At 47.3% G+C, this 26,627-nt stretch overlaps 2 protein-coding genes across 2 annotated transcripts in view; both read left to right on the forward strand.

The window, feature by feature from the left end:
- Positions 1 to 26,285, forward strand: part of LOC121590202 (neuropeptide SIFamide receptor-like) — a 93,000-nt gene extending 66,715 nt beyond the window's left edge. Inside the window, exons 4-8 of the mRNA XM_041909664.1 lie at positions 22,958 to 23,240; positions 23,321 to 23,655; positions 23,738 to 24,006; positions 24,096 to 24,461; positions 25,224 to 26,285. Coding sequence (XP_041765598.1) covers positions 22,958 to 23,240; positions 23,321 to 23,655; positions 23,738 to 24,006; positions 24,096 to 24,461; positions 25,224 to 25,462 — 1,492 coding nt within the window. The 3' untranslated portion in view covers positions 25,463 to 26,285. The remainder of the gene's footprint in view (positions 1 to 22,957; positions 23,241 to 23,320; positions 23,656 to 23,737; positions 24,007 to 24,095; positions 24,462 to 25,223) is intronic.
- On the forward strand, positions 17,490 to 18,558 carry LOC121590203 (larval cuticle protein F1-like). The gene is made up of 3 exons (XM_041909665.1): positions 17,490 to 17,627; positions 17,726 to 17,850; positions 18,021 to 18,558. The coding sequence occupies exons 1-3, from the start codon at positions 17,616 to 17,618 to the stop codon at positions 18,256 to 18,258; spliced, it is 375 nt and encodes a 124-aa protein (XP_041765599.1). The 5' UTR covers positions 17,490 to 17,615; the 3' UTR covers positions 18,259 to 18,558.
- Positions 26,286 to 26,627: the final 342 nt, after the last annotated feature.

The raw sequence follows: 26,627 nt of genomic DNA on the forward strand, positions 1-26,627 counted from the left end.
GTAGCAGGATAGTCAGTCCTACGTATGGCGGCACGGTCCATTTGGGGTTTGAACCGATGACGGGCATGTTGTTAAGTCGTACGAGTTGACGACTGTACTACGAGACCGGCTCTAATTTACACTATCTAGAATAATATCGGTGAAGAATGACAAGTTATCGAAATCGATTAAACATAACTTAAATCAAAATGAATAAATACTTACGACAATATAAATATTGATGAAGCTGTGATATTAAAAGCTAAATAACTACGATTGAAAGTAACTACGATATTTATGTATACGTGTGCTGTGTATTGCCTCATAACATGAGCTAACACATTTATTTTTAAAATAAAAGTAACTTTAAACGAAATGTTTATATGTATATATATACATGGAAGAATATGGTATTATTATTTAGCATACTTTCTGTGCTACGGATTTCTAAAACTCTCCCGAACAATTTTCCAGCTTTATTAATGTTTTGCAAGGAAATGATCTTAACGAAGCTTTATAAAACTCTTTTTTTGTATGTTTACCCTTTGCTGATGTCTTGAAGGTGCACTATGGTTCCTTCTTGACACACTGTTAGATTTTGTAACCTTTAAGTTGCCGGAAAATCCCTACCTTCTTCAATACAGTTGTGTAACGATAAAGTTACACAACATGTGCACTCTTCCATGTGCCCAAGTAACTGCCAATCGGGTACAACCTGATCCTTCCCACGCAATGGCGGTGGGTAAAGGTTACATCTTCATCAGTGCCGGCAACGGCGAAGAAACACTGCCATCCTCGGCAGCGCCAGCATAGAATGTGTTCGCTTTCCCAACCGGTACCGGTTGAGTTCTCGGGTGAAAAGCCTGGGATTGCCCCGGTGTGCAGTTGACATTCATTAAGGCAATCTCTAAAGAAGGTGCACGATGTATCGTCAAATGGCTTTCGCCGGGAAAATACGGAAAGTATCAGTGTAAAGTGTGACAGTACCCGACATTCGCTTCCTTCGCCGTTGCATCCCTACTGCTTCCCTTGATGACTGCACTTAAACGACTCATGCAGCTGCGGCTATGGGAGAGGAGAGGTTTTACTGTGACAGTGTTGGTCGAATGGCTGGATGTTAAAGTTCAAGGACATCTGCCACCAAACGCGCCGGTATCACACCACCCGTGCCGCTTTGTTGAAGCAGATTGTGATAAAGTATTATGCCGTTTTAATTTGATCGTTTTGCAAATTAATAGCACACTACCGCCATAGCACTGCCATTCCCTTCACCCCTTTACGGCAGACCGAACATCCAGCCAGCAATCATTCGGTGCTATTTTGTTCGCATAAAAATTAATATAACGACACACGACGCAAACACTTTACTGCGAGAGAACGATCATCACACACACTCGCCGTCGTTTACGCTTCCTAATCTGATGAAACAGCCGGACCGTGTTGCGTGGTCTTGGCACACCGGGTCCAAAGATTGGGTAGTAAAAATTAACGGTTACTAGAGTGTAGCCAAGAGAAGGGAATGTAAAATTACACTCCGGAAACGACGGGGGCAATGATAGACATCGCGGGGTCCGAACGATCTGTCACAAACAAGTTGTCATTGATCAGCAAACGCGTTCCAAATGAAACGATCGTTTGGCACGGCAGGAAACCCCGAATGCACGTTTGTAGCAGCTCGATGGACGTTTGTCGGTGATCTTATATTGCAAAGTAAACACTTGCTTTCTAATTGCATGCGATAATTGTATTACCGTGGGATGTAATTTTGATTGACGGCATACGTATGGCTAGCCAATCCATACTCGTTGGTAATACAATGATTCGTAGTGAATTAAACCGGAGACTACACATTATCGTAATTTGGCTTCTTAACTTGCTTGGAATAGCTCATAATTGCTATTATTGATACTACTTACTTACTTACTTATCCGGCACTACAACCGCTTTGCGGTCTTGGCCTGCCTCAGGAGTGTCCGAAACCGCTCACGGTCTCGCGCCTTCGTCTGCCAGTCCGTTATCCCGGCCTTAATGGCGGACGCCTCCACGCCATCTTGCCACCTCAATTTGGGCCTACCACGCCTCCTCTGTCCTTGTGGACGGCCTAAAAAGACTTTACGGGCTGGGTCGTCCGTTTCCATGCGTATAACATGGCCAGCCCACCGGAGCCTGGCGAGCTTTATACGCTGTACGACAGTGAGGTCGCCGTACATCTCGTATAGCTCGTCATTATAGCGGCTCCTCCATTGTCCTTCCACACATACGGGGCCAAGTATCCTTCTGAGCATCTTCCTCTCGAACGCGGCTAAGAGGGTTTCGTCAGATTTGGACAGTGTCCATGTCTCAGAGGCGTATGTGAGTACTGGTACTATATAGGTACTATATAGTCCCAGCTTCGTCCGTCGCGACAGGTTCTTTGAGGTAAACTGCTTTTTCAGGCTGTAGAATGACCGGTTGGCAGCCAGCATCCTTGCGCGCAACTCAGCTTCCATGCTGTTGTCGTTGCTGACCTTTGACCCAAGATAGGTGAATTGTGGGACGACTTCAAAAGTGCGTTCACCTATCTGTACGTCACACCTACGTAGATTCGGATTATTTATTGGTAGGTCCGCTGATGTTGCCACCATCAGTTTGGTCTTTGCCTCGTTTATCTGCAATCCGAGGCTCTCTGCCGCCTGCTCAATCCCTTGGTAGGCTTCTGCTACATAGGAGAGCCGCAGACCAATGATGTCTATATCATCAGCGTATGCCAGGATCTGGGTTGACTTATAGAAGATGGTTCCCGTAGTCTCCACCCTCGAGTCGCGGATGGCCCTCTCTAGCGCCAAGTTGAATAGGAGACAGGCAAGCCCGTCCCCCTGGCGCAGACCTTTGGTGGTAGCAAAAGGTCCTGAGAGTTTTCCATCCACCCTCACCTGGCATGTGACGTTGGTCATAGTCATTCTAACTAGCCTTATCAGTTTGGCCGGGATTCCAAATGAGCTCATAGCGTCGTACAGTTTTACCCTGGCTATGCTATCGTATGCGGCTTTGAAGTCTATGAAGAGATGGTATGTGTCGTTTTTGTATTCAGCCATCTTCTCCAAGATCTGCCGCATGGTGAAGATCTGATCAGTGGTTGATTTTCCGTTTCGGAATCCTCTTTGATAGTTTCCTACTATCTCTTCGACGTGCGGGACAAGGCGATCCTGAAGGATCAGGGAGAATATTTTATAGGCGGTATTCAACACCGTAATACCCCTGTAGTTGTTGCAGTCCAACCTGTCTCCCTTCTTGTATACGGGGTAGATGATGCCGAGATTCCAATCACAAGGCATCGATTCGCTATCCCACACCTCAGTAACAATTTGATGAATCTCGTTTTCTAGTCGTGCACCTCCATTCTTGACCAGTTCAGCTGCAATTCCGTCGGTTCCGGGTGCCTTGTTATTTTTCAGCCGACGGATAGCCTTTCGTGTTTCTTCTATGCTAGGTGGCAGTAGCATGACACTATCTGCTAGTGGCGCTTCTAGCTGTTCGTTTAACTGGTCGTTGAGTAATTCATCAAAGTACTGAGCCCACCGCGAGAGGACCTCTGGCTGGTTACTAACCAGATCTCCATCCTTGTTGCGACAGCAGGTTACCTTAGGTACCACGTTGTTTCGGTGACCTGCTATCGCTTGGTAAAACTTTCGTGTCGGTCCGTACGCCTCTCTGGTTTGCTCGAGTTCCCGCATGTTTTGCTCTTCCAAAGCATGCTTCTTAGAGCGGTGAACTCGTTTCTCTTCGCGTCTGAGCCGTGAATATTCCTCTGCGCATGCCCGCGTTCTATGCCGTTGCTGCATTGCTCGGTATGCAGTATTCTTACGTTCGGTCACTTGTCTGCATTCATCGTCGAACCAGCCAGATTTGGTGTTGCCACGACGTGGTGGGAGTATATTTCTTGCACAGTTTATTATTTTTGTTTTTAGAGCGTTCCACCTCTCGCTCGTAGTTTCATATCTGTTTTCTGGTAGTAGAGACTCGTCTAAAGCGGCTTTGAATTCCTGTTGGACAGTAATGTCCCTTAGAGAGTCCGTGTTGAGCCGAGGCTGCGTGTTTTCTCCGCCCCCATTGGTGCGGGGGCGGGCGATTCTACAACGTATCACTAAGCCAACCAAGTAGTGATCGGAATCGATATTGGCTCCTCGATAAGTTCTGACGTTTAACAGGCTCGACTGTCGTCGGCGGCTTATTAACACGTGGTCGATCTGGTTGAAGGATTCGCCATCCGGGTGCGCCCACGTCATTTTGTGGATGTCCCTCCGCGCAAATTTGGTACTTCCTACAACCAGATTGTTCGCTGCGGCGAACTGGACCAATCTACTACCATTATCGTTACTGTGCTCATGCAGACTGTGACAGCCAGTGTATTGGCGGTACATTGGCTCCCTACCGACTTTTGCGTTGAAGTCCCCCAGGATGATTTTGAGGTCATGCCTGGGGCACGCATCTATAGTTCTAGCGAGGCGGCCGTAAAAAAGGTCCTTCTCCTCTTCCTCTTTATCTTCGGTAGGGGCGTGAACGTTTATGAGGCTTATATTAAAAAATTTGCCTCGCATGCGCAGGGTGCATAGCCTATCGTTTATAGCCTTGAAATCTATGATTACGGATTTCAGCCGGGGACCTACGGCGAAACCCGTTCCGAGCACGTGGTGGCGGTCGTGGCAGCTGTAGTAAATATCGTAGCATTGCTTACCACGCCTGTTGTGCACACCGTTCCCTAGCCACCGAATCTCTTGTAGAGCTACGAGGTCCATGCTCAATGTGGCTAGGGCGTCATCAAGTTGTTTCAAGGCTCCGGCTTTGCTAAGAGTGCGTACGTTCCATGAGCCCATTTTAATCGTTGTCCGGGGGCATTGCGTTGGGTCGGTATCGTTAAGTCCGTTTCGTATCCTTCTGATGCTTTCTGTAGTCAGTTGTTCCATGGGACTGGGTGACTGGCCCTGCGCCCACGTGGCCGTTTTATTTAGCGTCGGGTTGCCCCCCCCGACGTTCAGGCACCCAGTTTCCCGGGATACCCACCCCCCTCCTGGTTCGCCATATGCCACCATCCGCCCAAGGGGTTGGATCTAGCCCGTGTACCCAAGCTAGGATATATGAAGGCACATGTTACCACTCTGCACGACGAGGACGTGTCGGAATAGGAGTTGGATGGGAGAGCCTATGTTATCCCTCGGAGGGCTTCGGATCCCATCCCATTACAGAGCAAATTTAGTATATTATTGATACTATGCTTTAAAAATTAATTGTTTTTGTGTACTTATTTTAGAGTTTTAATCTGAATTTTCTAATAAAAGTTTAACGAGGTTCAATTCTCATCTCACCAGACTTCAAAATGTTTTAAGTATTTAAATAAACTTAAACGAATATCTAAAGCTGAAATAGTTTCTTGCATTGATCTATGTCGGTCCAATCGATCTCTAATGCACATAAACTTGATGATAATCGAACAAACAGATTACGACTTGATTGGTGACCAACAACAATATTGAAGTATTTTTAAGGTATTAACATTTAACCGCCATTTCGATTGTTTGTAAATTTCTTTGGTGAAATAAAATTCGATGCCATAATAACACTGTTCGTCGTAACAACGTGGCAGTTAACCATCTTCTACCGGAATCGTTACCGTCCTCCCTGCTATGGCGGGACGGTCCATTCTCGGCTTGAACTCACGACAGACATGTTGTTAAGTCGTGCGAGATGATGACTGTAGCACCGGACTACACCATGTTACGATCCGTGAATTGAATGATTAATTCAACTCCGCTACTTTTATCATTCTCGATGTAAATGAAGTAAAAACTCGAGTAGTGTATACTCCTTTCAGTGGTGGATTAACACGAGTGAAGGCCCTAAGCGGTCACAATGATGTAGGCCTTTCTGAAGTGTCGAGCGAGAAGTTGTAAAAGAATTGGAATTCTAAACCACAAAAGGATTGAGAAACATATTTACTTATGAGCGCATGGTGGGTACCTTTGATCGGGCCCCCCTCGAGTCGTCGGGTCCCTACGCGACCGCTTTGTTGCGCAGCGTTTAATACACCCCTGACTCTTTTAAAATTCTCTGTGTGAAATATCCGGTAAAATATCGAATAAAATTAAGTATGTCACCAACGTTTCTTTATTACGACTCTTTAAAATAACATGGACCACATAAAACCACATATGAACATAATAACCACCAGGTCAATGATGTGGTGTTGCCGATTTTACTGTAGCATAGCACATATATTAAATTGTAGAAGTGTTGTAAAATAATTGATTATATTTGCTGTACCATTTTCACCTCAAGTGAAAGGGCCGGACAATTCACTTCAAACGATCTGTCACCAAATGACCTTTCTCCCTGAACTTGGCAAAGGATACATTACGTTGTGGCTAACAGTGCACCACCATACCACATTGCCGAGCGTAATCAAACACTCGGACCGGGCTGTCGAAGATACGGCCCACATACACGGCATAGTCCTTTCAACACACGCGCAATACTTTGTTACCGAAGGCTTGTGTTAAAAGCGATTACACCAAACAGATGCTCGCTGTGGCGCACTGTCATCGTCGGCGTTGTACTTAAACGTTTTGCTGTCATTTTGAGTAGCATTATCCTGAAAGCGGATAATTTACCCACAAAAGCTTTACCGCCTCTCTCTCTCTCTCTAACATCTCTCTGTCGGTCGGACCGGAAGTTTTGTGGACAATTGAATTCGAAAGTGTGGCTTGTGCGAATGGCAAGGGGACGAGGAATGACGATTGTGGATAAATATTTTTCCCACCCAAGCACCGGAATAGGTGAACACTCACTCGGCAGGACAATTGCAACGAATCTATCGCATGGGTCATTCGGATGGGGCAGACGCAAAATCCTCCCGCATCCATTCCAACGCTTCAAGAGCTTGCAGCATTGCGCACAAAGTGTTCGCACGAGGGAGATGGTATGCGTTGGAGTAGATGGAGACGCGGAAGTTCATAGGAAAACCGTTTACCAGCACGGGAAGCCACAGAGTTTCCTCACAACTAAATGTGGCCGACGAGCAATCCATTCTTCTGGTTTGAGTGTAGCCCCACAACCACTGTTGCACCATGCTTCCGCACCGCATGGTCAGCGAAACGCCAGTTGCCTTTAGGCTCGACCACGGTTGCATATAAACCTTAGATTGCTGCAGCTTTCTCCTTCCACAGCTCCGCTGTGTTAGGTTCGTTACCTACAGCCCCAACGGTCCCGTCCACGGCTTGGCTCTTTTTCAAGTTCAATATCGTTTTCTACGCCACTTTACGGCCAGCTTGCTCCCAGCTTCCAATTCAACCGAGAACCCATCGTTCGTTCGTTCGTTCGTCGCTGTGGCGTTCGGTGAGGCGTACTTTTGTGACAAGGAAAATTGCAATCCACCATCCATTCCAGCTGCAACTCTATTTCGCACTTTGTGCATCAGCCCCCACGATCCCTTTCGTTTGCTATATGTGTATGTGTGTTTTTTTGTTTTTTCTTCCATCGCTTTCGGGCAAAATTCCTTTAGGAGAGAAAAGGAAAACCCCAAGAGATCCCGGTAGACTTCCTTTTGCTACATTTGCCTTTTGCAATTTTCGCTATATACTATAGTTTTTTTTATGCATCAAGCACTTCCTCCAGCTATCTGTGGCTCTGCGAATCCGTTTTCCCATTGATGTGCGGGATATCAGGGAAGAAAAAAAAAGGCGATAGTTTTGCTATCTGACAATCTCATCCGCCCGATGCTGGCAACTATCGAAGATGGCAGAAACCGTCGCTCCTAGCAGAGCGCTTCCTTAGATGTATGTATGTCCCTGTGTGTGTGTGTGTGTGTGCCTGTGCGTGTGTTCAGGCAGTCTTTTCTTCCCTCCGTCGCTGCTCGCTTCGCCTTCAAAGCAAACGGGCCCCGGATGGTATCCCGTGGGAACACTCGTTATGCATTTGATTTGTCATCGGTTACGACGAGCAAATAAACAGTGTTTCGTTCCGGAACAGTGCTGGCGACATGGTGAGCGTGCCAAAGCATTGGAACGGGGTAAGGACGGGGTCGGGGCGGATCCAACGGTAGCGACAAACCGATGTGCCGGTAAACGGTGCAATCTCGTGTCGATTGCAACTCCATCAATGCGCACCACGCCCCGCGCCCCACGCGTCGCAACATGATCGATAGCAATGGGTTGGGTTGGAGGCGAAATAGAAAATAATGGCATACAGTTGGAGCTTTCGCCGTCTCCACCTGCCGCTTGGTTCGATTGTGCCGGCTTTTTTAAATTCCGTTGCAACAATCTCATCGTTTATGCGTGCTTTCGAGTTTTTTTTTTGTTGGCACAGAGATGGATAATTAAACTGTCTTAAAGTATGTTTTAAATGCGATAATCATAGCAATAAGTTTGCCATGCATTTACGTTTCGACTATATTGTTTACCAATGACCATAACAATAGCAGTATATTGCATTCATCCATTTTTCTATTATTTAGACTTTCCCCCGTGGCAAAATAATAAAAAATATTAAACGAAAATGAGTATAATTATCATAATATTCCTGTCAATAAGGACACTTCATACATCTGTTTGAAAGGATCAATGTGCTTGAAACTTGTGCTGTGTGTTCAGCGTGCTTATTTGTTTTGCAGTTCATAGAACTAACATTGTACTGTCAAACAATTATAAGACTAATTATTCTACAGAATCAAGCGTTCATCTTTTTTTTGAGTCAAATTTCGGGCAAATTGGAACAAATCTGACACCCTTGTGAGTTTTAATTTATTGATGTTTCGCAGAAGCTTCTTCATTAACCTGATTTGTTTATCGTGTTTCAACAAGAAAATATAGGTAAAATTAAAAGTAAATTTTGAACTTAAACTTTGTTTGATCAATGTTTAATAATTAATATTATTATTATTATTATTATTATTATTATTATTATTATTACATTTTATTACACGTTTATACACATTTTTTATTGAAGTCGCTTATTTTTAGCTATGAAAATGTAGTTGTCGTCGCATCGCCGTGTTTTGCGCGCCAAAACTTCAAATCAAAGTCCAAAGTCAAATCAAAACTTTTACAATATGTTGTTACACATACAAACCATTTCAGAGAAAAGAGTAATAGTGAGTACGGTTCTAAAACGATGTTTGATCTATAGTTTTGCCCTGTCCACTCACACAAGTTTGTGCGAACTATTCAAAACTTTTTGACAACACAAAACAGTTACGATTCGAGCTGTTCGGTGTCGGTGACCTTTCAATGTACAATATTTACATCTGAAAATTGCCATACTTTTCTGTGCTTACATTTTAACGTCAACATCAAAGCTCTACGTTGAATTTGAAGAACCAATCAAACTTATCAAATTAATCGTTAGAGCACAGCGCGGGTCAACAGGCCAACCCGCAAACGTTTTCGTCGTTGATTAATGAAGCGAAGCCTGCCAAAGAGTGATGATAAAGCTCTTGGCTTGATCAGCACCACCTCGGCGCGATACCTCGCTGTCCGGTGGTGGTGTTGGAAGATACAAACACGCATACACGCATACACACAGCATAATTCAATACAACAGACGCTATTGAACAGTCTTCAATCATCGGCTCGAAACCGCCGATCAAAACAAAAAGGCCCAAAACGGCACCAAAAGCACAAGCGGGCAAGCCCGCCAAGGTCACCTAGTTCCCCGTCCGCGATGCGACTCAACCATTCCAACCAGTCAAAAATAAACTCATCAACGTCGGACATGCAGCGGGTATGGGAATGGGTATGGGTTGCACGACCAAGAGCAAAGAATCAGAAATGATCCAAAACTCGTGAACCGGAATTGGAAAAGTTTTGCCTGACGTTGCGCAGGTTTACACTTCCGCGATTTGTGTGACGCGTGGTAACGACGACTTGGGCCAAATCTTGCGGCCTGCTGGACAAGCAGATGGCAAACGGAGCCAAGACCTTCACGCATCTCCGCAACGTTCCCGTTTTAATTGCCGCGTGCGTCAGAAAATGCGTGGAGCTCTCGGGTTGGTTGAACTTCTCCAGGGTCAGCCCGGGAGCTAATAGTGTGAGGGCAAATCGATGGAACTGATTAGAAATTTTAACCACTCAATCAAAAGTTTTTAATTTAAAACTCACGCTCAACTTTACTGAGGGGACGAATTTTTCGTAAGAATTGCCCAATAATAGTACCGTGTAATGGCATTGGTAGGTTTGTGTTTATTTTTATTAAATATACCATCCGTGCACCAGCACCTCACACACATTTAGTTGTCGGGCTGGTTCGAGTAGAACACAGGCTTCTGCCATTTTCTACCGTACTTTGAATGGAACATCATCCAATCCTGGCACTGGTGAGTGCAAAAGGCCATCGTGGATGAAATTCTGAAGAGGGGAACATACACAAACATGAAAATATGCTGCCACGACGGTATGAATCGTTGGGCAATTTGCCCCGGACGGTCTTGAATGCACTCTTACATGTGTTTACACTGCTTGTTAGCAAACACGGTTGCACGGTAGAAGAGTGGCACAAACCGTACACTGGAGTTTAGGAAGCGAATAAGACGGAACTAAATTTTGGGATGTATGGATCCGCTCACGTCCAAAATTCTTGAGTCTAGCTCATCTGCTAGACCCAGATCATTCAATGGGTGCACGGCGGAAGTGTCCATTGGACGGAGCTCAGCGGAACAAGTGCGGTCCTTTTGTCGGAAGGACAGAGCTGTAAGTATTGATATTGTTTCCCTCACAAGAGCTCTCCATCTGTGTTGGTTGCTCTTCATTCGAGCCGAGCCATTGTTATATTTGCGCTCATTGCTCTAGATACCGCCGCCGTATCTGAGCCACATTCGTACATTCGTTGACAATTTGTGCAATTGAATTTGAGGTGGTTTTTGTGCAAAATAAATACTAAGCCAAAACAAGCACTGATCTGACATTTTGAAATTTACGATCTCTTCAGGGTTATTAATTTTAATTACGAAAATTAAAGCAACACTTACCCCATTCATTCTGCATGGAAGCAGCTGAGGTGCCAATGGACAGCACTCAACCCACGACACGGCACGATGTGCTTTCCGTCACGTCTTATTTAGCTGCTCATTAGATCTCGACTACGGCCGCCGGCGTACACTTATCTCCGGGTTAATTGAATTTAAAATTCTAATCCCCCGTCAAGGGGGCCTGGTGCGCCGGTGCTCATGAACTTGTCGCTACTTAAACCCGTATGCGCGGGGGATGCTACAGATACACCGTCCGAGCCGGTCCGGCATGATCTTGAGCTGCGCCAAGTCACGAGCTTATTGGTGTCGCTGTCAACGAAAGCGAAAGCCAAGCTTGTCTTCAATTGCATAACCGCGTGCACTGGCAGCTGCTCGAACTGCACACTTCTGCAGCATGCATTCCGTGCCGCTTGCAGAACGTGGCATACCTTGTGCCACCGTCTCACCAGCCTCTGCTCGTGCTGTTCATCGTCTGCCCGGGAGTGCGATCGCCAACACGACGATGACGACGACAACGACAGGCACGGCGATCGTGCGAGCTCATGCGGTTTTACGATTATTGCCGTAATAATAATCTCGTTGAGCTGATTTGCTGCCAGCTGCTTCCATTAAGGCGACAAGTGCCGAACGCACAACTCCTGCTCAGTCTGCCTGCTTTTTGTGCACCCTTTGACCCTGGCGCTAGGTGCGATAAAATTGCAATGCCCTTCGGCAAGATGCCGTAAAAGTGGATCAGGGAAGACGCAGTACACTCACGCAAAGTGATATTCCTTGCCGCAGCGAGCGATCGGAGCAGAAGCTTCCCCAAGGTCGCAAGGTCGCACTATATGCATCGGATCGAACCCATTATCCGCCGAACGATTCCGGCACGATAATGTGCACTGTAAGAGGATGTATGCAGTGCGTCTCAAGGCCACAGGCACGGTGACACCACCAAACAACGGGCCCTGATTAACGCCACGTTTGTGCGTAATGAGATACCGCTCGGTTGCAGCAAGATCAGGCCTTCGTCTGCTTTATGTAGCCCACCGCATCCCCGGCCAACTGTAAACCGATCCAAAATGCAGATTCGACCGACGTAAATCTGGGCCAGCATGCATCTTGATGGTTTCGGATCGGTTCGGGACATTGTGTAACCTTTCCGGCGAGTGAAACGTATCACAACTCATGATCGCCCACCTTGGCCTGAAGGATCGGTTGTCTACCGATCGATTGCAACGGTAGCAGATCTGTGTTTGTGTGTGTGTGTGTGTGTGTGTGTGTGTGCTAGTTTCGTATTTCTCAACTCCAAACTACCAACTGCATGGGAAGAGTTGCCAGAACGGTCTCACAGTTTGATTAATCTTAAAGGCATGTTGAGAAACATATGTCGATGGAAGGATTAGTACACGAACTAATGGGGTTGTGGACGGTGTAAGATGGAGTCTAATACATCATCTGTCAAATAACCTTAGTGTCCAATAGAATCCTGCGATTATAGTTACATTGTGGAGTAGAAGGTTCTTATACATGGGTAGCATTGTATTTCAAGAAGCCCTTTTATCCTCTCATCAAGATCATAACGTAGTACGTAGTCGCAGTAAACTTTTGATAGCATTTTCCAGAAACTTAACTACCTTAAACAGCCTGTACGCAAGTCGAATATTCGAAGCCAAAGCATTCGTACACCACAAACGGAATTAAACTGAATTTCAAAAAAAAAAAAAGGCAAAACATAACAAACAACCCACAACCAGATTAAACTCGTTAGTAAGCATGTAGATCATTTAGCACTTGCCCTGTGTGATGTCAGGTACGCGGTCGTGCCGTGAGTAAGGTCTTAAAAGCGTCCAACCTGATCGAGCGAAATCGTGGTAGAAGGGAATAAGAGAATAAAATAAAACAGCAGATACATCAACAACAACAACAAAAAAACCCGTCCTGACACTGGCTAACCCTCGGTGCGTAGCGCGCTGGCCAGATTTGACAAGAGGAAAACATTGAAACGTTGCGCACACACACATACATCCACTCATCGCATCGCATGGCCACGATCCCTCCGCGACCTCCGACCCAAACCGATCCGCGGCGGCACCAGCATCACGGCAGTCTCGCAAAACGCGAAACACAGGCGGGTCACGCCGATCACCCCCGGGGGTTGTTTTCCTTCCTTCCGGCCCCGCTTCGGTTCACGAGCCCGCTGCTTCCGCCTCATGCAAACAGCAGCAGCAGCAGCAATGCGCTATGTGCCGTTCAATATCCATTTCAATTATCCCCGCGTGCTGCATCTTCCCTCGGCGATGATTGTGCACCGCCATGACCTCAAACACGCTTACCCACGTGATGCTGACCCGGGCCCGAGCAGACTTCGCGCGAAGAGGCGAGCCCTTTATGCGCACAAGGATTTGATCGCGATCCAAAGAGAGAGAGACGCGGAAAAGTTCATGGTAGCTTGACGCCGCACACGATGGCAGTTGGTAGGTCGAGAAAATTCCACCGATCCTTTGCATGATCCTCACTGCTACAATTAATTGCGGCCCTGTGTCTGCGATCGAGCGATCCGGGGGATACCGATCGCATAAATTAGCAACATAGTTCAAGAGCGCTCCTATCCGCGGCCTTTACATTTTGCATCTTAATTTTTATGACACCAGCAGCAATTCCAAAGATTCCATGGCTCCGGTGTCGGCTCCGCCGCATTTGCCCACACCACACAAAAGAGTAAGCGATAGCTTTAAATCATACAAAAAAGTATGCTTTCATTGTTATGGAGAGCGACAATAGTAAATAAAAGAGATAAAAAACAACAACCACCATTACCAACTCTCTCTCTCTCTCACTCTCTCTCTCTCTCTCTCTCCGCACAGCATACAAGCACAGCTCACGAGACACGGGTCGATATATTTATAGTTCCCGGTTAACGGCCAATCAATTAGCCACAGCTGGCGCGCGGCAATTCAAAAGGCGTAAAAACATATCCCGCCACAGCCACAGTAGCGCGCTAAACGCATCGAATCGAGCCACACACACGCACACAAAAAAGTACTTAAACATTAAATTAATCGCTCAATTATATCGCACGCACGCACTGAAGGGGGCCGGTGGTTTTTCGGTCCCTCCGGTTTCATCCCTTTTTTCCTCGCCGCTGCCTGGATGCTGTCACCGGAGGACAATCAAAACACGGGGATCGCTCGCCCGCTCGAATCGTCACTGAATTGTGGTGCATTTAAATGGTTTATGCGTTTTAATTTATTTTGCGACGGAATGCGGACTTACAAACGCATCGATTGCTGTCCACCAACCAACGTTTGCGCTAATGACGGTTACAAATGATTGTGAGCAATCAGGAAAAGGCCAATATTGGCACATTCATAACAAATATCTTTCTTTCTTTCCTTTTTCTGTAACTTATTGCCTAACATTTCTAAGCGTGATTTGTGGCACGTTTAATTATTGCTTAGCTCTACCATTAAGTCCTTCCCACATGTGAATGTTAAAGTTCCAATTCGCTGAAGGACATGGGATGAAGATAACATTCGTTTTTTTTGCACCTCAATTATCATCATTACGCGATCTTCCACTCGTAAGGCACCTTGAGCGGTTTCGGTAGATTTTTAGTTTTATTGACAATGACCCTCGGGCCATCGCAAGCGTTCGGGTGAGTTATGCATGTGGCACTGTTCCGTGATCCTTAGTTCCGGACATCTTAAAGGTTTGCAAAAACGATCAAAAAACGACACACACTCAGACAGACACTCAAGCCATGCCGCGCAGGAAGTATCATGCTGTGATAAAAAAAAACACCAACAGTCAAGCTCCCAGCAAGGAAGGGAAGGCGAAGAGTAAGCTCAATGCCATCATCCGTCGTTTCGCGAGCTTTGCTAATTTGGCCAACGGTGCGCTCTCGAGCGCCTCACTCACTCTAATTGGACGCGTCTCGGGGACCGTTTTTAGCCGCCGTTTTACTGTGGTTGCTGCTGTGTTGCTTGCAGCTGCTGTGCCCCTGCATCTACCCAGTTTTGGGCTATATCAGACCGCGCGTCTGGAGGCCGGGAGGACTCCTTCGCAAAGGTTTTAAAAATAAACAAATGCTTTTTGTTTTTGTTTGCTTTGGTTGCCTACTTCCCGTAATATCTTTACTGGGTCAGCGGGTTGTGGACGAAATTGTGTACATCGAATTCGAGGCGGGTTTTCAATGCTAGTCGTCTAGCGGCTTATCGGACACCATCCAAAAACAACCTGCCAATCATTAGCCAGCAGCCAGAGCTCGAGCCCGGCCGTGGTGCGTACTGGCGCTCCGCTACTTTGCCAACGCGATGACATTGAACCACCGTGAGACCTCTTGAGCAGAGGCTTTAGCTTCAGTCGATCCCTCCACTGAGTGGGCTCGCGAGTGCGCGGGTCAAAACCGGTGCGTCTACACATCTAAACAGTGTTCCCCCCTCGCGCCACCCCAACCGCGATCAGCTGCGGCGTCAAGAGCAATAAAAATTATAACCGATCGCCGCTGCCGCTGGGCTGGAGGGATGCGGGGCAGAACTTGTTTTCGGTTCGCGCGGGGACCCCCACGCCTGGCAGTGCGGCACAGCTGTGTAATCAATCAGCTGGTGCCGGGTGCCGATTGATTGTACCGTGCGGCACCAGACCACCCGATCGCGTCAAAGCCCACCCGTAGCCCCCCGGCCCTTTATGGTGCCCCTAATGTGACGACATCGTGCACGGCCGGCCTTAGGATCGGCGGAACCCTTCGAAAGGGTCTCGGTAATGAGCCGTTGCGTGGATTATTATGATTGAATTCTTGGGCAGTGTGTGCCGCGCGCGCTTCGCCGGGGTTCGAGGTCGATCGTCACCCGAGCGAGTTGTGTGAGGGATCCGCGCTTGCTCACTCTCCCCCTAATAGCTATTTCTCCGTCGGCAAGATGTCGAACAAAAAGGCATGTTTAGTTGCGTGAAAATGATTTAAGGGAAAAAAATGGTTAAAATTTTAAATCAAAAATGGCCCTCCAATGTGTGAAGGTCAAGCTGCCAGTGGGAGCTATAAGGTTGATTTTGTAATCAGCGAACCGTTTCATATGTGCGAACCGTTTGGATATTTGAATCGAACGAACTTTGCCACTTTTGGTCGTCTCCTGCCAAAGCTGTTTATTGTTTTAATTGTAAATTATAAACGTTACCTCAACAGAATGTGTAGCGGCTTTTTAATTCCCCTAATAGTACCAAAACATTGCCTTCTTCATTCGTTTCAATCAACGTTCAATAGTTCCATACCAGCGTCTCACTGAACCAAAACGCAATCGATCGACCGATTTAAACAACCACCTAAAGCCACTGGATTTTTATAACGGACGAATCAATTTGGTCGGCCGTTCCTTTTTTTATTTAATTACCGCGCTTTTAAGTTGGATCGACTGCCCCATCCATGAACGCTCCCCAGCACAACAAAATCAGAACGAAAATCAATTTAAGCCATGCCTATGTTTAAAATACAAAACAACAGAACGCGGAAACAAGTGCTCTGCTTGCTTTTGTTTCACGCACTGCGTGCCTACCCTTGGGCGAGATGAACGCACGTTTGTGCAACCAAACGAAAGGGAAACTGTGAGCGACAAAAAAAGCTGAATCACGCGCCACCAACCGTGGAAGCTCGCCTATGTCGTCGTTCTAGCAGTGCCCTGCGTGTATGTCCGTTTCAGGTTCGGTTCCTTGATTGTGACACACGTGCGGGGGTTTCCGTCGTTCCGTCGCAGCCGCGCGGCCCTAGCAAGTGCATCTCGCGCCTCGCATACGGCCCTCACCCGAGCCGCACGAGCCGTCACGAGATACACGGCGAACGGTACGAGGGCGAGCGCTGCGATGCTTGCGGGCGCGATCGAGTGATGCAAAGGGTTAAAGTATGAAGACAACAACAACAACCACAAAAAACCATACTTCTTCTCAGCAAATACAACAACGCGATGGTAATCTTCCCAAGCAAAGCGACCTGACCTGAGCAAGAGGGGACGGCACGAAAAACATTAAGCAAGCAACCAATTTACCTTTCGGTCGAATCCTGCCCCAGCAGAAGGGGCAAAGGTTGCAGCGGGCTGAAACCGGTGGGCAAAAACCAAACGGGAGGTTTATGATGTTGCGGATATGTCGCACCAGCAGCTAGAACCTTCCTTGTGCCACTCGCACAGTGAAACGACCGACCCGACCGGCCGATCGAGCGCGTAAAGTCAAAGGGTAGAAGGGGGCGGCGCTCGAGGCGCAAGTCACTTGACTGGAAGGTGGAGGCTGAACCTCGGCAAGGCTTCGCGTGGAGTAGCGAGGCGAAACCGAAAGGAAGCTTGTGGAAGTGGGCGCACGCGTAGTGGGGAGGGTGGGCGGGCGAACCTTAAGTGTGGCACTCGCGCGAGTTCTCGCGTGGCTGCGTACGAGCGGGCCTGGAAGCCGTACCGGTTTGTGGCGAGAGCCACGGGAGGTGCGGTGGGCAGCATAAGCTCGAAGTCGTTTGCGCTCAGGCTCGGCCCTCGGTGCACGATCTTTGACTATAAAAGCTGGCGGCACCGGGGCAAGATCGTCAGTCAACTGTGTGTGCTTCAGCCTCTAAGTGTTCACAAACGCTTCACCCGCGAAATTTCTTCGTTGTTCGTCTTCGACAACTTACAAACAAAAAACCACCAAAATGTACAAGCTGGTGCGTAGCAATTGCAGTGTCCCGAGGATGGTTCTTCCTCGCCGGGGTGACCCTTTCTTACTAAGTGTTCTGTTGTCCTTTGTCCAATTTGGTTACAGTTCGTTGTTGCCTGCTTCCTGGCCGTCGCTGCCGCCGCCCCAGGAGTCGTCGTGCCGGCCCACACCGTTGTGCACGCCGCTCCCCTGGTCCACGCTGCCCCCGTTGCCGTGAGCCACTCGTCGTCGTAAGTGTCTGAACGCGTGTGTGTGTGTGAATTCGTCTGTGCGGACTTACACCGCCACAGTCGACCATCACACCTAGACCTAGTCCGGAAGGAGTGCTCCGGTTCAATAACGATTCGGTGCCATCTTGCTTACCTCGTTTTCTTTTCTCCCCTTCCACGCAATCCATCAGGCACGTTGTGCACCATGCCCCGGTCGTTAAGACTGTTGCCGTCCACTCGGCCCCGGTCGTCGCCGTCCACCACGCCCCGGTCGTGAAGGCCCTCCCGGTCGTGCACCACGCTCCGGTCGTCCACCACGCCCCGGTCCTGAAGACCGTCGTCCACTCTGCCCCGGTCGTCCACTCCGTGCACCCGGTCCCGGTGGTCAAGAGCGTGCATGTTGCCAGCCCGGTCCTCGTCCACCACTAAAACCGTCCCATCACATCCCACAGCCGCACCAGCGGTAACACTTAGAGATCACTACGAAACAGTAACTTTTTCTGCAAACAACCATCAACACCTCCACACGTTTCGCGGCCCGCCACCGATCTTCCGGTGCGGCCATGTAAATACAAAGTGCATCCATAACACACACACACACGCTGAACACATCATCAGGCGAACAAATTTGAGTCAATCGAAAGATGAAGCGAGTACTACTAGCAAGAGTGCGTGTGAGAAAGAGTACAGAGCTATGAACATGTCAATACAACTTTGTTGAAAAAGTTACCTCTGGTGTTTTGGTTTTATTCTTTCCAATTACTTTTCTAACACTTAAATACTTAAATTGCTAACAAAAGTAAGCGGAAAACTCCCAACTGCAGCTCACAGTACACGTGCAGCGTGCCAATAAAGTCATCGGCCATCCCTGCTGCAATGCAATTCATTCTACTGGCGCCAGCAAACATGGCAGCTTCCACGGTTCCACTGCACCGCACTTCTAATACTAGTAAAATAATATGGCTTAACAGCGTGTACTAGCGCGCCAGTAAAAAGGACGAATTGCATTATCACGCACCGCTATCTTGCTGCCTTCGAAACGCTGTCTTAAGCTGCACATAATCACCCAATTGCGCTCCCTTTTGCATCTTCGCTTCCCTTTTGCCTGCATACAGCCTGCGATTGGGAACGGAGTAGCAGCACGTGTCTGTTTTATGCGTTCGTTCTCAACGCGCTGACTTTACTGCTTGACGATGTACACACTTTTACGGTCATGTTAGTCGGTCAGCACTAACACCAGTTCGTCCGTTCGTCTTCCTTTGGAGTCCTATAAATTTACCATCGTTTCATCGAACGCGGTGCGATTGAATGATGGTTGGCAAATCAAGTTCAATAAACATATTTTATGCATGGCTCAGGAGGAACAAAAAAAAGGGATGCCTCTACGGAACGATGGATCCGCATTCGCTCTGACATCGCTCAATATATGCAACGGAATAAATGCATGCCCGGGATGGAGAGAAGGAATGATATGCATCCGCAACCGGCCCGCAACCAAGACGCAACCATCCTGTACCGTGTGGCGCACGATTTAACTCGTGAGCTGATGGCGAATGGGAGACGAACGAATCCGCTGGATGGTGGGCCACCGAACAGGGGCCGTCTCGCCCGTCTATCGGTGGCAGACAAAAGCGTAATGTAATAGGAATCGCATTCGTCACGTGAGGTTTTACGATGCACGGGTGCGATGAACGGGCAGAGCATGTCCACATGTTTACCACTAGTCTGAACGTGTCGAAGCGTTGGTAAACATATTTTATCACCCATTCGTATATGCGTGCTGTAGCAAATCGCTCGGCGGATAAAGGTCACTGTCACGAAAAGGCGATCGATTGGACCGGGCTGAAGATGAATATCGCATTATCTCGTTCTTTCGTTTCCTTCGCTGCTTTTGCTACAAGATTAACGGGGTGATTTAAGTGGTCGCTGGAATGAAGATGAACGAATCGATTAAAAATTGTGGAATGGAATTGTTGTTACTCACATTTTAACTGCATGCGCTTAATGTGTTTTTATACATTCAAAAGTTGGTCACCTGTCTTACTGATGCATTCTATTGGAGAGTTGAATTTTTCCCCAATTTAATATGTTTTTTTTGAAGAACCAAATGACATGGCCTTTCTTCAAGGAAACTAGCTTATTGCTTCAATTTGTTATGACTCTAGTAGTGGGACTTGGACGTTTTTTCTGAACTAACTCAAAATTCGATAGAAAAACATGATTTAAGCATTAGCTTTTTCGCTCTAACTTATTCCTTGAAAATAAGGATAGGCTCACAAGTTTGGAATGTTGTTAAAAGTTATAAATCAGCAGGTTATTATTAAAGCAAGATAGTTAGTAGCTATCCTAAATCATTTCGCTGCATAACGCATTCCGTAGAGTTTCTAAAACTACTTAAATTTTCGCCAACTTGCTCAGTTACTAACAGCCAACTTGCTCAGTTACTAACATACTTTATGTCATATAGGCATGCCATGCCATACTTTTTGCGACCACTTTTCGCGCTGCACGCATTCCCTGTAAAAGTGATTGAAATTCTACCAAACCAATCTCCAGCTCCATGTGGCGCGTGTTGGATGTCCGACGAAAAAGGGAAAAAACTCCAATGAGCTTTCGGTTGTCGTTCCCCAAACGAACATCTCTCGCCACCACAACACTCCCCCTTTCCCGTCGTTGGTCGTTTGGTCAACGTTTGAGCCTGAGCAGCCCCGGAGCAAGTTTAGGACTTTTGCAGCGTTTTCCCACATGAAAACGGCCGCAAGCGTAACGAGTCTGTCTCGGCCAGTGACACCCCGAAGGCTCAACCGGAAACTCATGCGACCCGTCTACCCTAAATCTCGCCTCCCCCCCCCTTTCCTCACAGTGGCCCCAGCAATGGAACGGCCGTAACACCTCACCCAATCAGAGCACCATTTGGGGGCCGGGGGGAGGTAGCTGAGGTGGTGCGATATATGGTGCAAAATTTTAGAAAAGTTAGTAGTTAGTTTTCCTTCTACTTCCCCGCCTCCCCCCCCCCCCCCCCCCCTTCGGTTCGGTCATACGGTATCTCGAGAACATTCCGATACGATGGTGGCCACTGCACAGACAGCAACAACCGAACCAGCAACCGAACCGGAACCATCGAGTCCTGCCACAATAGTACCGCATTGTTAGTGGTAGAAACGCTGTACACATTTTGGTCTTCATGCGACATGGGGGCATTAGCACGTTCCCTACAATTCCGTACTACCCGAAACATTTAGACCGTACGCAGAGCGAAGACAGTTGCTCGGTTAGATGGGTAAGCCACAGTGAATCTTGTGTGTGTCGGGGTTTTTTTTCTGCTGTTGCTGTTGTTAAGTTTGTTGTTTTGTTTGGTGCAGTCCCGCTCATTAAATGGACAGGACGAAGTGCAATCTGTAAGTGACACTTGAAACAACCTTAAATTCAATAGCAAGTATGGTTGGGGGATAGTAGAAAGCTGTGAGATGAGACTTTTTTGTTGATTATCTAATTTTAAAGGGATGCGTAAAGCAAAGTCCTCTGTATCGATCGTTCGTATTGGAATTTCGTGCAAAAAGTTTTGAGTATATTTATTGTTTTACGTGGTTTTCCAAGTCACTTGCGAATGTGCACATAATTATTCACCACCTCCAAGATGTTTCAATTCTTACACATGATTTTCAACACATAAAAAAAAAGAACTGCCAAACCCAATCCAACTTGTGACGTGTTGAAAATCATTTGGAAGAAACATTACAGGGTTTTCCAATTCACTTTCGAATGTGCACATAGTTATTCACCGTCTCCAAGATGTTTTTCAACAGCTCGTGAATTTGCTCCATAATGAAATGAACACATGATTTTCAACACATCACATCACATCAGGATCGAAAACGATGCTTTGTCAGTTTTGAAGTTTAATATTCCACTTTCATGCTATGGATAATTAAGTACTGACATGTGCTAAAATTAATAAAAGAAAATCATTTAAACGTCGTTGAAATGAAACTTGTAGGAAGAAAATTATTGATCGAAATAACATAAAAAAGATTATCTGTTTTGATTATCCATAAAGAAATTTCTTATGTTTTGGCTAACGTTATAATTCCGTTAAAGTTTACGTATTTTAAATTCATTTCCGAGAGTTGGTCTGGCAATTTGACGCCTGCTGCGATTTCAGATGAATTTTCCCTAGCAGATTTCTGTAACAATACGTATAATTCAAAAAGCAAGTTTCTCGACTCGAGGAAAATAATTAAATAAGCCTCATTGTTATTCACCGTGTGCAAATTCCACATCACTCTGTTGTTTCAATTTCATCATAATATTTTTTAAATTTCTTCAGTATGATTTTCAACTCTTCAATGGGGTGTTGCCATCGTTTTTTCACCTGAATTTGAATCCGAATCTCATCACCCGTTGACAGGGCCAGAGTTGAATACCATGCTGAAGAAATTAAAAAATATCATGATGAAATTAAAATAACAGAGTGATGTGGAATAACTTCTTGCACGCCGTAAAAAAAAGCAATGCTAACTTTTGAAAGTGACTTGGGAAACCATGTAACATTTGATATCTGTTGAAAAACATCTCGCAATCAATGACAAATGTTGAAAACATTGGAAATTGACTCGGAAACCCCTGTAAGTTGGATTATTTGGCACATCGAACAAACAATGTTTATACAATTACGAATGGTTATTGATACAAAAAAAGACAGAAAAAAACATTCGAAGTTGATATTATGGCACATAGAAAGTGTATTTGTGATGAGAAAACGAACCATTTTAGGTTTAAATGCACCATAAACACACTGTGATGACGGTTGAGAACTTGATGGTCTGAAGTAGAGATGACGATGTAAGTGGTAGTAGTCACTAATGGTTCTTGAAGCACTATTTGGCAACGATGGAGACATTTTATCCGGCTTTTAAGGAAACCCCTTAAAGGACGGCTGTTTGTTGAACTAATACTGTTTGCCTGGCCACTTTGGTTGAGAAATCATCTGATAAGTACTGTACACTGTGACTAGCAACGGCGGGGAAAGCTGTCAGTGTAGATGCTTCAACGCAAACAAAAGCTTCAATGTTTAACTCAACCTCTTCCCTTGTTATGTTTTTCCTCCCTCTACAACTTTATTCCACAGCTTCCTTGCCATCTGGTGGCCGCTGAAGCTGCAGATCACGAAACGACGGGCCCGGTTTATGATCGTGTGCATCTGGATCATTGCACTGAGCTCCACCGTGCCGTGGGCGCTGTTTTTCGACCTCGTGCCGATCATCCCGGAAGCGCCCGACATCAAGCTGTGCGTCGAGGTGTGGCCACCCGGGACGGACGGGGCGCTCTACTTTCTGCTCGCGAATCTTGTTGCCTGTTATCTGCTGCCGATGACGCTTATCACCATCTGTTATATACTGATCTGGATCAAGGTGGGTTTTTTTTGCATAAAAAAAAACAGATAAAATGTAACTGTACTAACTGAGATCAACCGACGTACTCCTCCGTACAGGTCTGGCGCCGCTCTATACCGGGCGACTCGAAGGACGCCCAGATGGACCGGATGCAGCAAAAGTCCAAAATCAAAGTTGTTAAAATGCTTGTTGTAGTTGTTATACTGTTCGTTCTTTCCTGGTTACCTCTGTACGTTATCTTCGCCCGCATCAAGCTGGGCGGGGCGCTCGAGAGCAGCGAGGAGGAGCTGCTACAGATCGCCACCCCGATCGCCCAGTGGCTCGGTGCGTCCAACTCCTGCATCAATCCCATCCTGTACGCGTTCTTCAACAAGAAGTACCGCAAGGGCTTCGCGGCCATCATACGATCGCGCAAGTGCTGCGGACGGCTGCGGTAAGTACTGCGTTAGAAAACGGAAAGAAATACGGCCTTGCTAAGGCATTGTAATTCAATGGTGTGTTGTTGTTGCTTGCAGATACTACGAAACGGTAGCGATCGCTTCCTCCTCGACCAGCACGCGCAAGTCCTCGCACTACCACAACAGCCAGAAACGGGCCGGCGGCAGCCCCTCGGTCAAGTCGGCGGACGTGGTGTCGTACATCTACGAGGAGAAGGGTGGCCGGAAGCACCACGCCATCTCGAAGCAGAACAGCGACCTGTCGCGGCACATGCTGCTCAAGCAGGACAGCAGCATATCGCGGCAGTCGCTGCTGCTGAAGCAGGATAGCGTTGCCTCACGATCGGGTAAGCCTTGCAGCAGCACGCAAATACGTCCGCGCGAGCGATGATTTAGCACTACTTTTTTTCCTCTCCTCTACCTCCTCCCCCAACAGCGATCCTGTACCGGCAGGACAGTGACAATTCGCGCCAGATGCTGCTGAAGCAGGACAGCAACAGCTCGCGAGACATGCTGTCCAAGCAGTGCTCGGCCTCGGACTCGATATCGCGCCAGGACTCGCAGATCTCGTACATCGAGCCGCCGCGCAAGGGCATCCTGTGCAAGCAGGACACGCAGATCTCGTACATCGAGCACGGCGGCCCGGTCGGCACGCTGGTGAACGGGGGCGGCCCGCCCGCCCCCAGCAAGAAGTACTCCGCGTCGCTCTCCTCCCAGGACAGCGTGCTCTCGATCATCGAGCACAAGCGCCACAAGCTGGTGAAGCAGGACTCGATCTTTTCCTTCAACGAGCCGAAATCAGGTAAGCCGCTGAGCGCACTGCGCTTCCGCCTCCGGTTCGCCGGCCGGCGCCCCTCGGCCCGTGCTGCTGCCCCCCATCACCCATCATCACACGCTCCCGCACGTACCGGTGCGGTTCCGCCGCACCGCCCACCCGCATCCGCTGGTGAGGTGCGCCTTCCCGCCGCCGCCCAGCCCACCATTGCACGAACGCACGCATGCACGCACCCTTTCACGGCCTTTCCCACTCTGACCACCGTCCGGCCGGTGGCGACCCATCCAGCTGCCGGTGGGGCCGTCGGCCCCAATGCACCCATGAATGTAAATGTGAATGTAAATGTGAATGTGAATGCGAATGTCGATGTTAGTGTTCGTAGCGATATCCTTTCCGCACCACCACCACCACCACCACCAGCTGCTAGAATCTCGGCCACCGCCCGCGACACCATTGCTTCATCCGCTTCACCGCATGTCCCCGCAGTGCACCGTCCGACGGCGATCGATCGGGCCCACTGTACGCTCGGTACGATACCGGAGCTGCCGATCGAGCACCCACCCTTCCACCCCAGTAGTAAGCACGCTAGTGTATGTCACGCATGTTTGGAGTCGGGTGGGACAGCAGCTAGTGCTAGCGGCACGACCTCCACCGTCACCACCGCCACCACCACCACCAGTCCGGTCCGTCGGTGGGACCGGCGCCGCTGGCTGCCCTTTGGCACGGGCAAGCGCGGCAAGCCAAGCGCCACTAATACGCGACATCCCTTGTTGTTCTTGCTTATTGTAGTGTACGAAAGTGCCACGCCGGCCCCGTTCAAGCGGCACCAGCTCGTGAAGCAGCACTCCGTCATATCGTTCGCGGATCAGAAGCGGGGCGGCAGCCTGACCAAGCAGGACTCGGTCACCACCATACACCGGGCGGGCAATGGCGAAGGGCCCTACATTTCCTCCATCCTGAAGAAGACCGATTCGCAGTGCAGCTCCGCGTCGCCGGTGCGCAAAAATATTGGATTTTTCGAAGGTTAGGAAATGCGACCGAGAGTGACACAGAGAGAGAGAGAGAAAGAGCGGGAGAGAGCAAGTAAGCAAATCATTTGAATCAAATCGAGAGAACTGAAAACTTTTAAAAAGTGTGTGAGCAGTATTTGATGTTTTACCACAAAGCAAGGGAGGAAATGGACCCCATTTTAGTGGAGAAGTAATGAAGGTGGTTCGAGAACGTTTTGGCCCCACACATCGTATCCCTGACCTGAGCAATCCCCTGACCTTGTTCCATTTATCCTTACTCCAGAGGTGGTTTTTTGAGAGGTACGTGAAGGTCTAATATGTGTCCAGTGTGAATTGCTTTTTTTCGATGAGCTTTTTTTACTACATTACAACTTGTATTCCTGCCAGATTGCATGTTCAAATTAGGGAAAACCATATTTCAAACCCAAAGTAGCAGCATTTCTCCCTTGTTTTCATTTAAGATAAATTGATGCTCTTTCGTAATTCATCAAGGGCTTTCCCCTTAATTTTGTATAATTTATACACTTACTTTATTTAATTTAAGTTAGCTGGGATGCTTTAATGAGTAGTTCCTTCTTTAACGACTTTTTATAACAATTTGATCCATTGTTAAAAAATTGTTTTGAAAATGGTGCTAAAATTGCAATTCGTTCTAAAGCTAACAAAATGATAGATAGGGGAAGGTAGGCAAAGACGGACACTGCGGGTAAGATGGACACTTATCATAAATGCATGCAAAAAGTAATGTCGAATACTTCAATAATGCAGCAGGCAAACTGAAAGTAAAACAACACATTTGAGAACATTTTTGACATAATAGCCGGCATCGCGAATAAATGAACTCTTTTTAACAGTCGTTTAAAGTTCATTTTGGTTTAACCGAGTTCATTTGTTGTTCATTCCTGTTAAAATAAACGATCGTCAAAACAGTTAACGACTGCTCGAAATGGCATATAGGCAAACACGGGGAAAAAATTCGAGCAGTACAATTAAACGACTGTTAATTTGTATCGCATACGCTCTTGACAGTCGTTTGTTTAACGGCGGCATAGGACCAGTCGTTAAAATTAACAAATGAACTCAATGCGTTCGCGATGCCAAATTCTAGCAATTTTTAACGACTCTGGTTAAATTTTAACGACTGTTAATTTTATACCAATTCTTTCGCGATACCAGCTAATAT

The sequence above is a fragment of the Anopheles merus genome, chromosome 2R, assembly GCF_017562075.2.
Source record: "Anopheles merus strain MAF chromosome 2R, AmerM5.1, whole genome shotgun sequence".
In the NCBI taxonomy this organism is placed as follows: domain Eukaryota; kingdom Metazoa; phylum Arthropoda; class Insecta; order Diptera; family Culicidae; genus Anopheles; species Anopheles merus.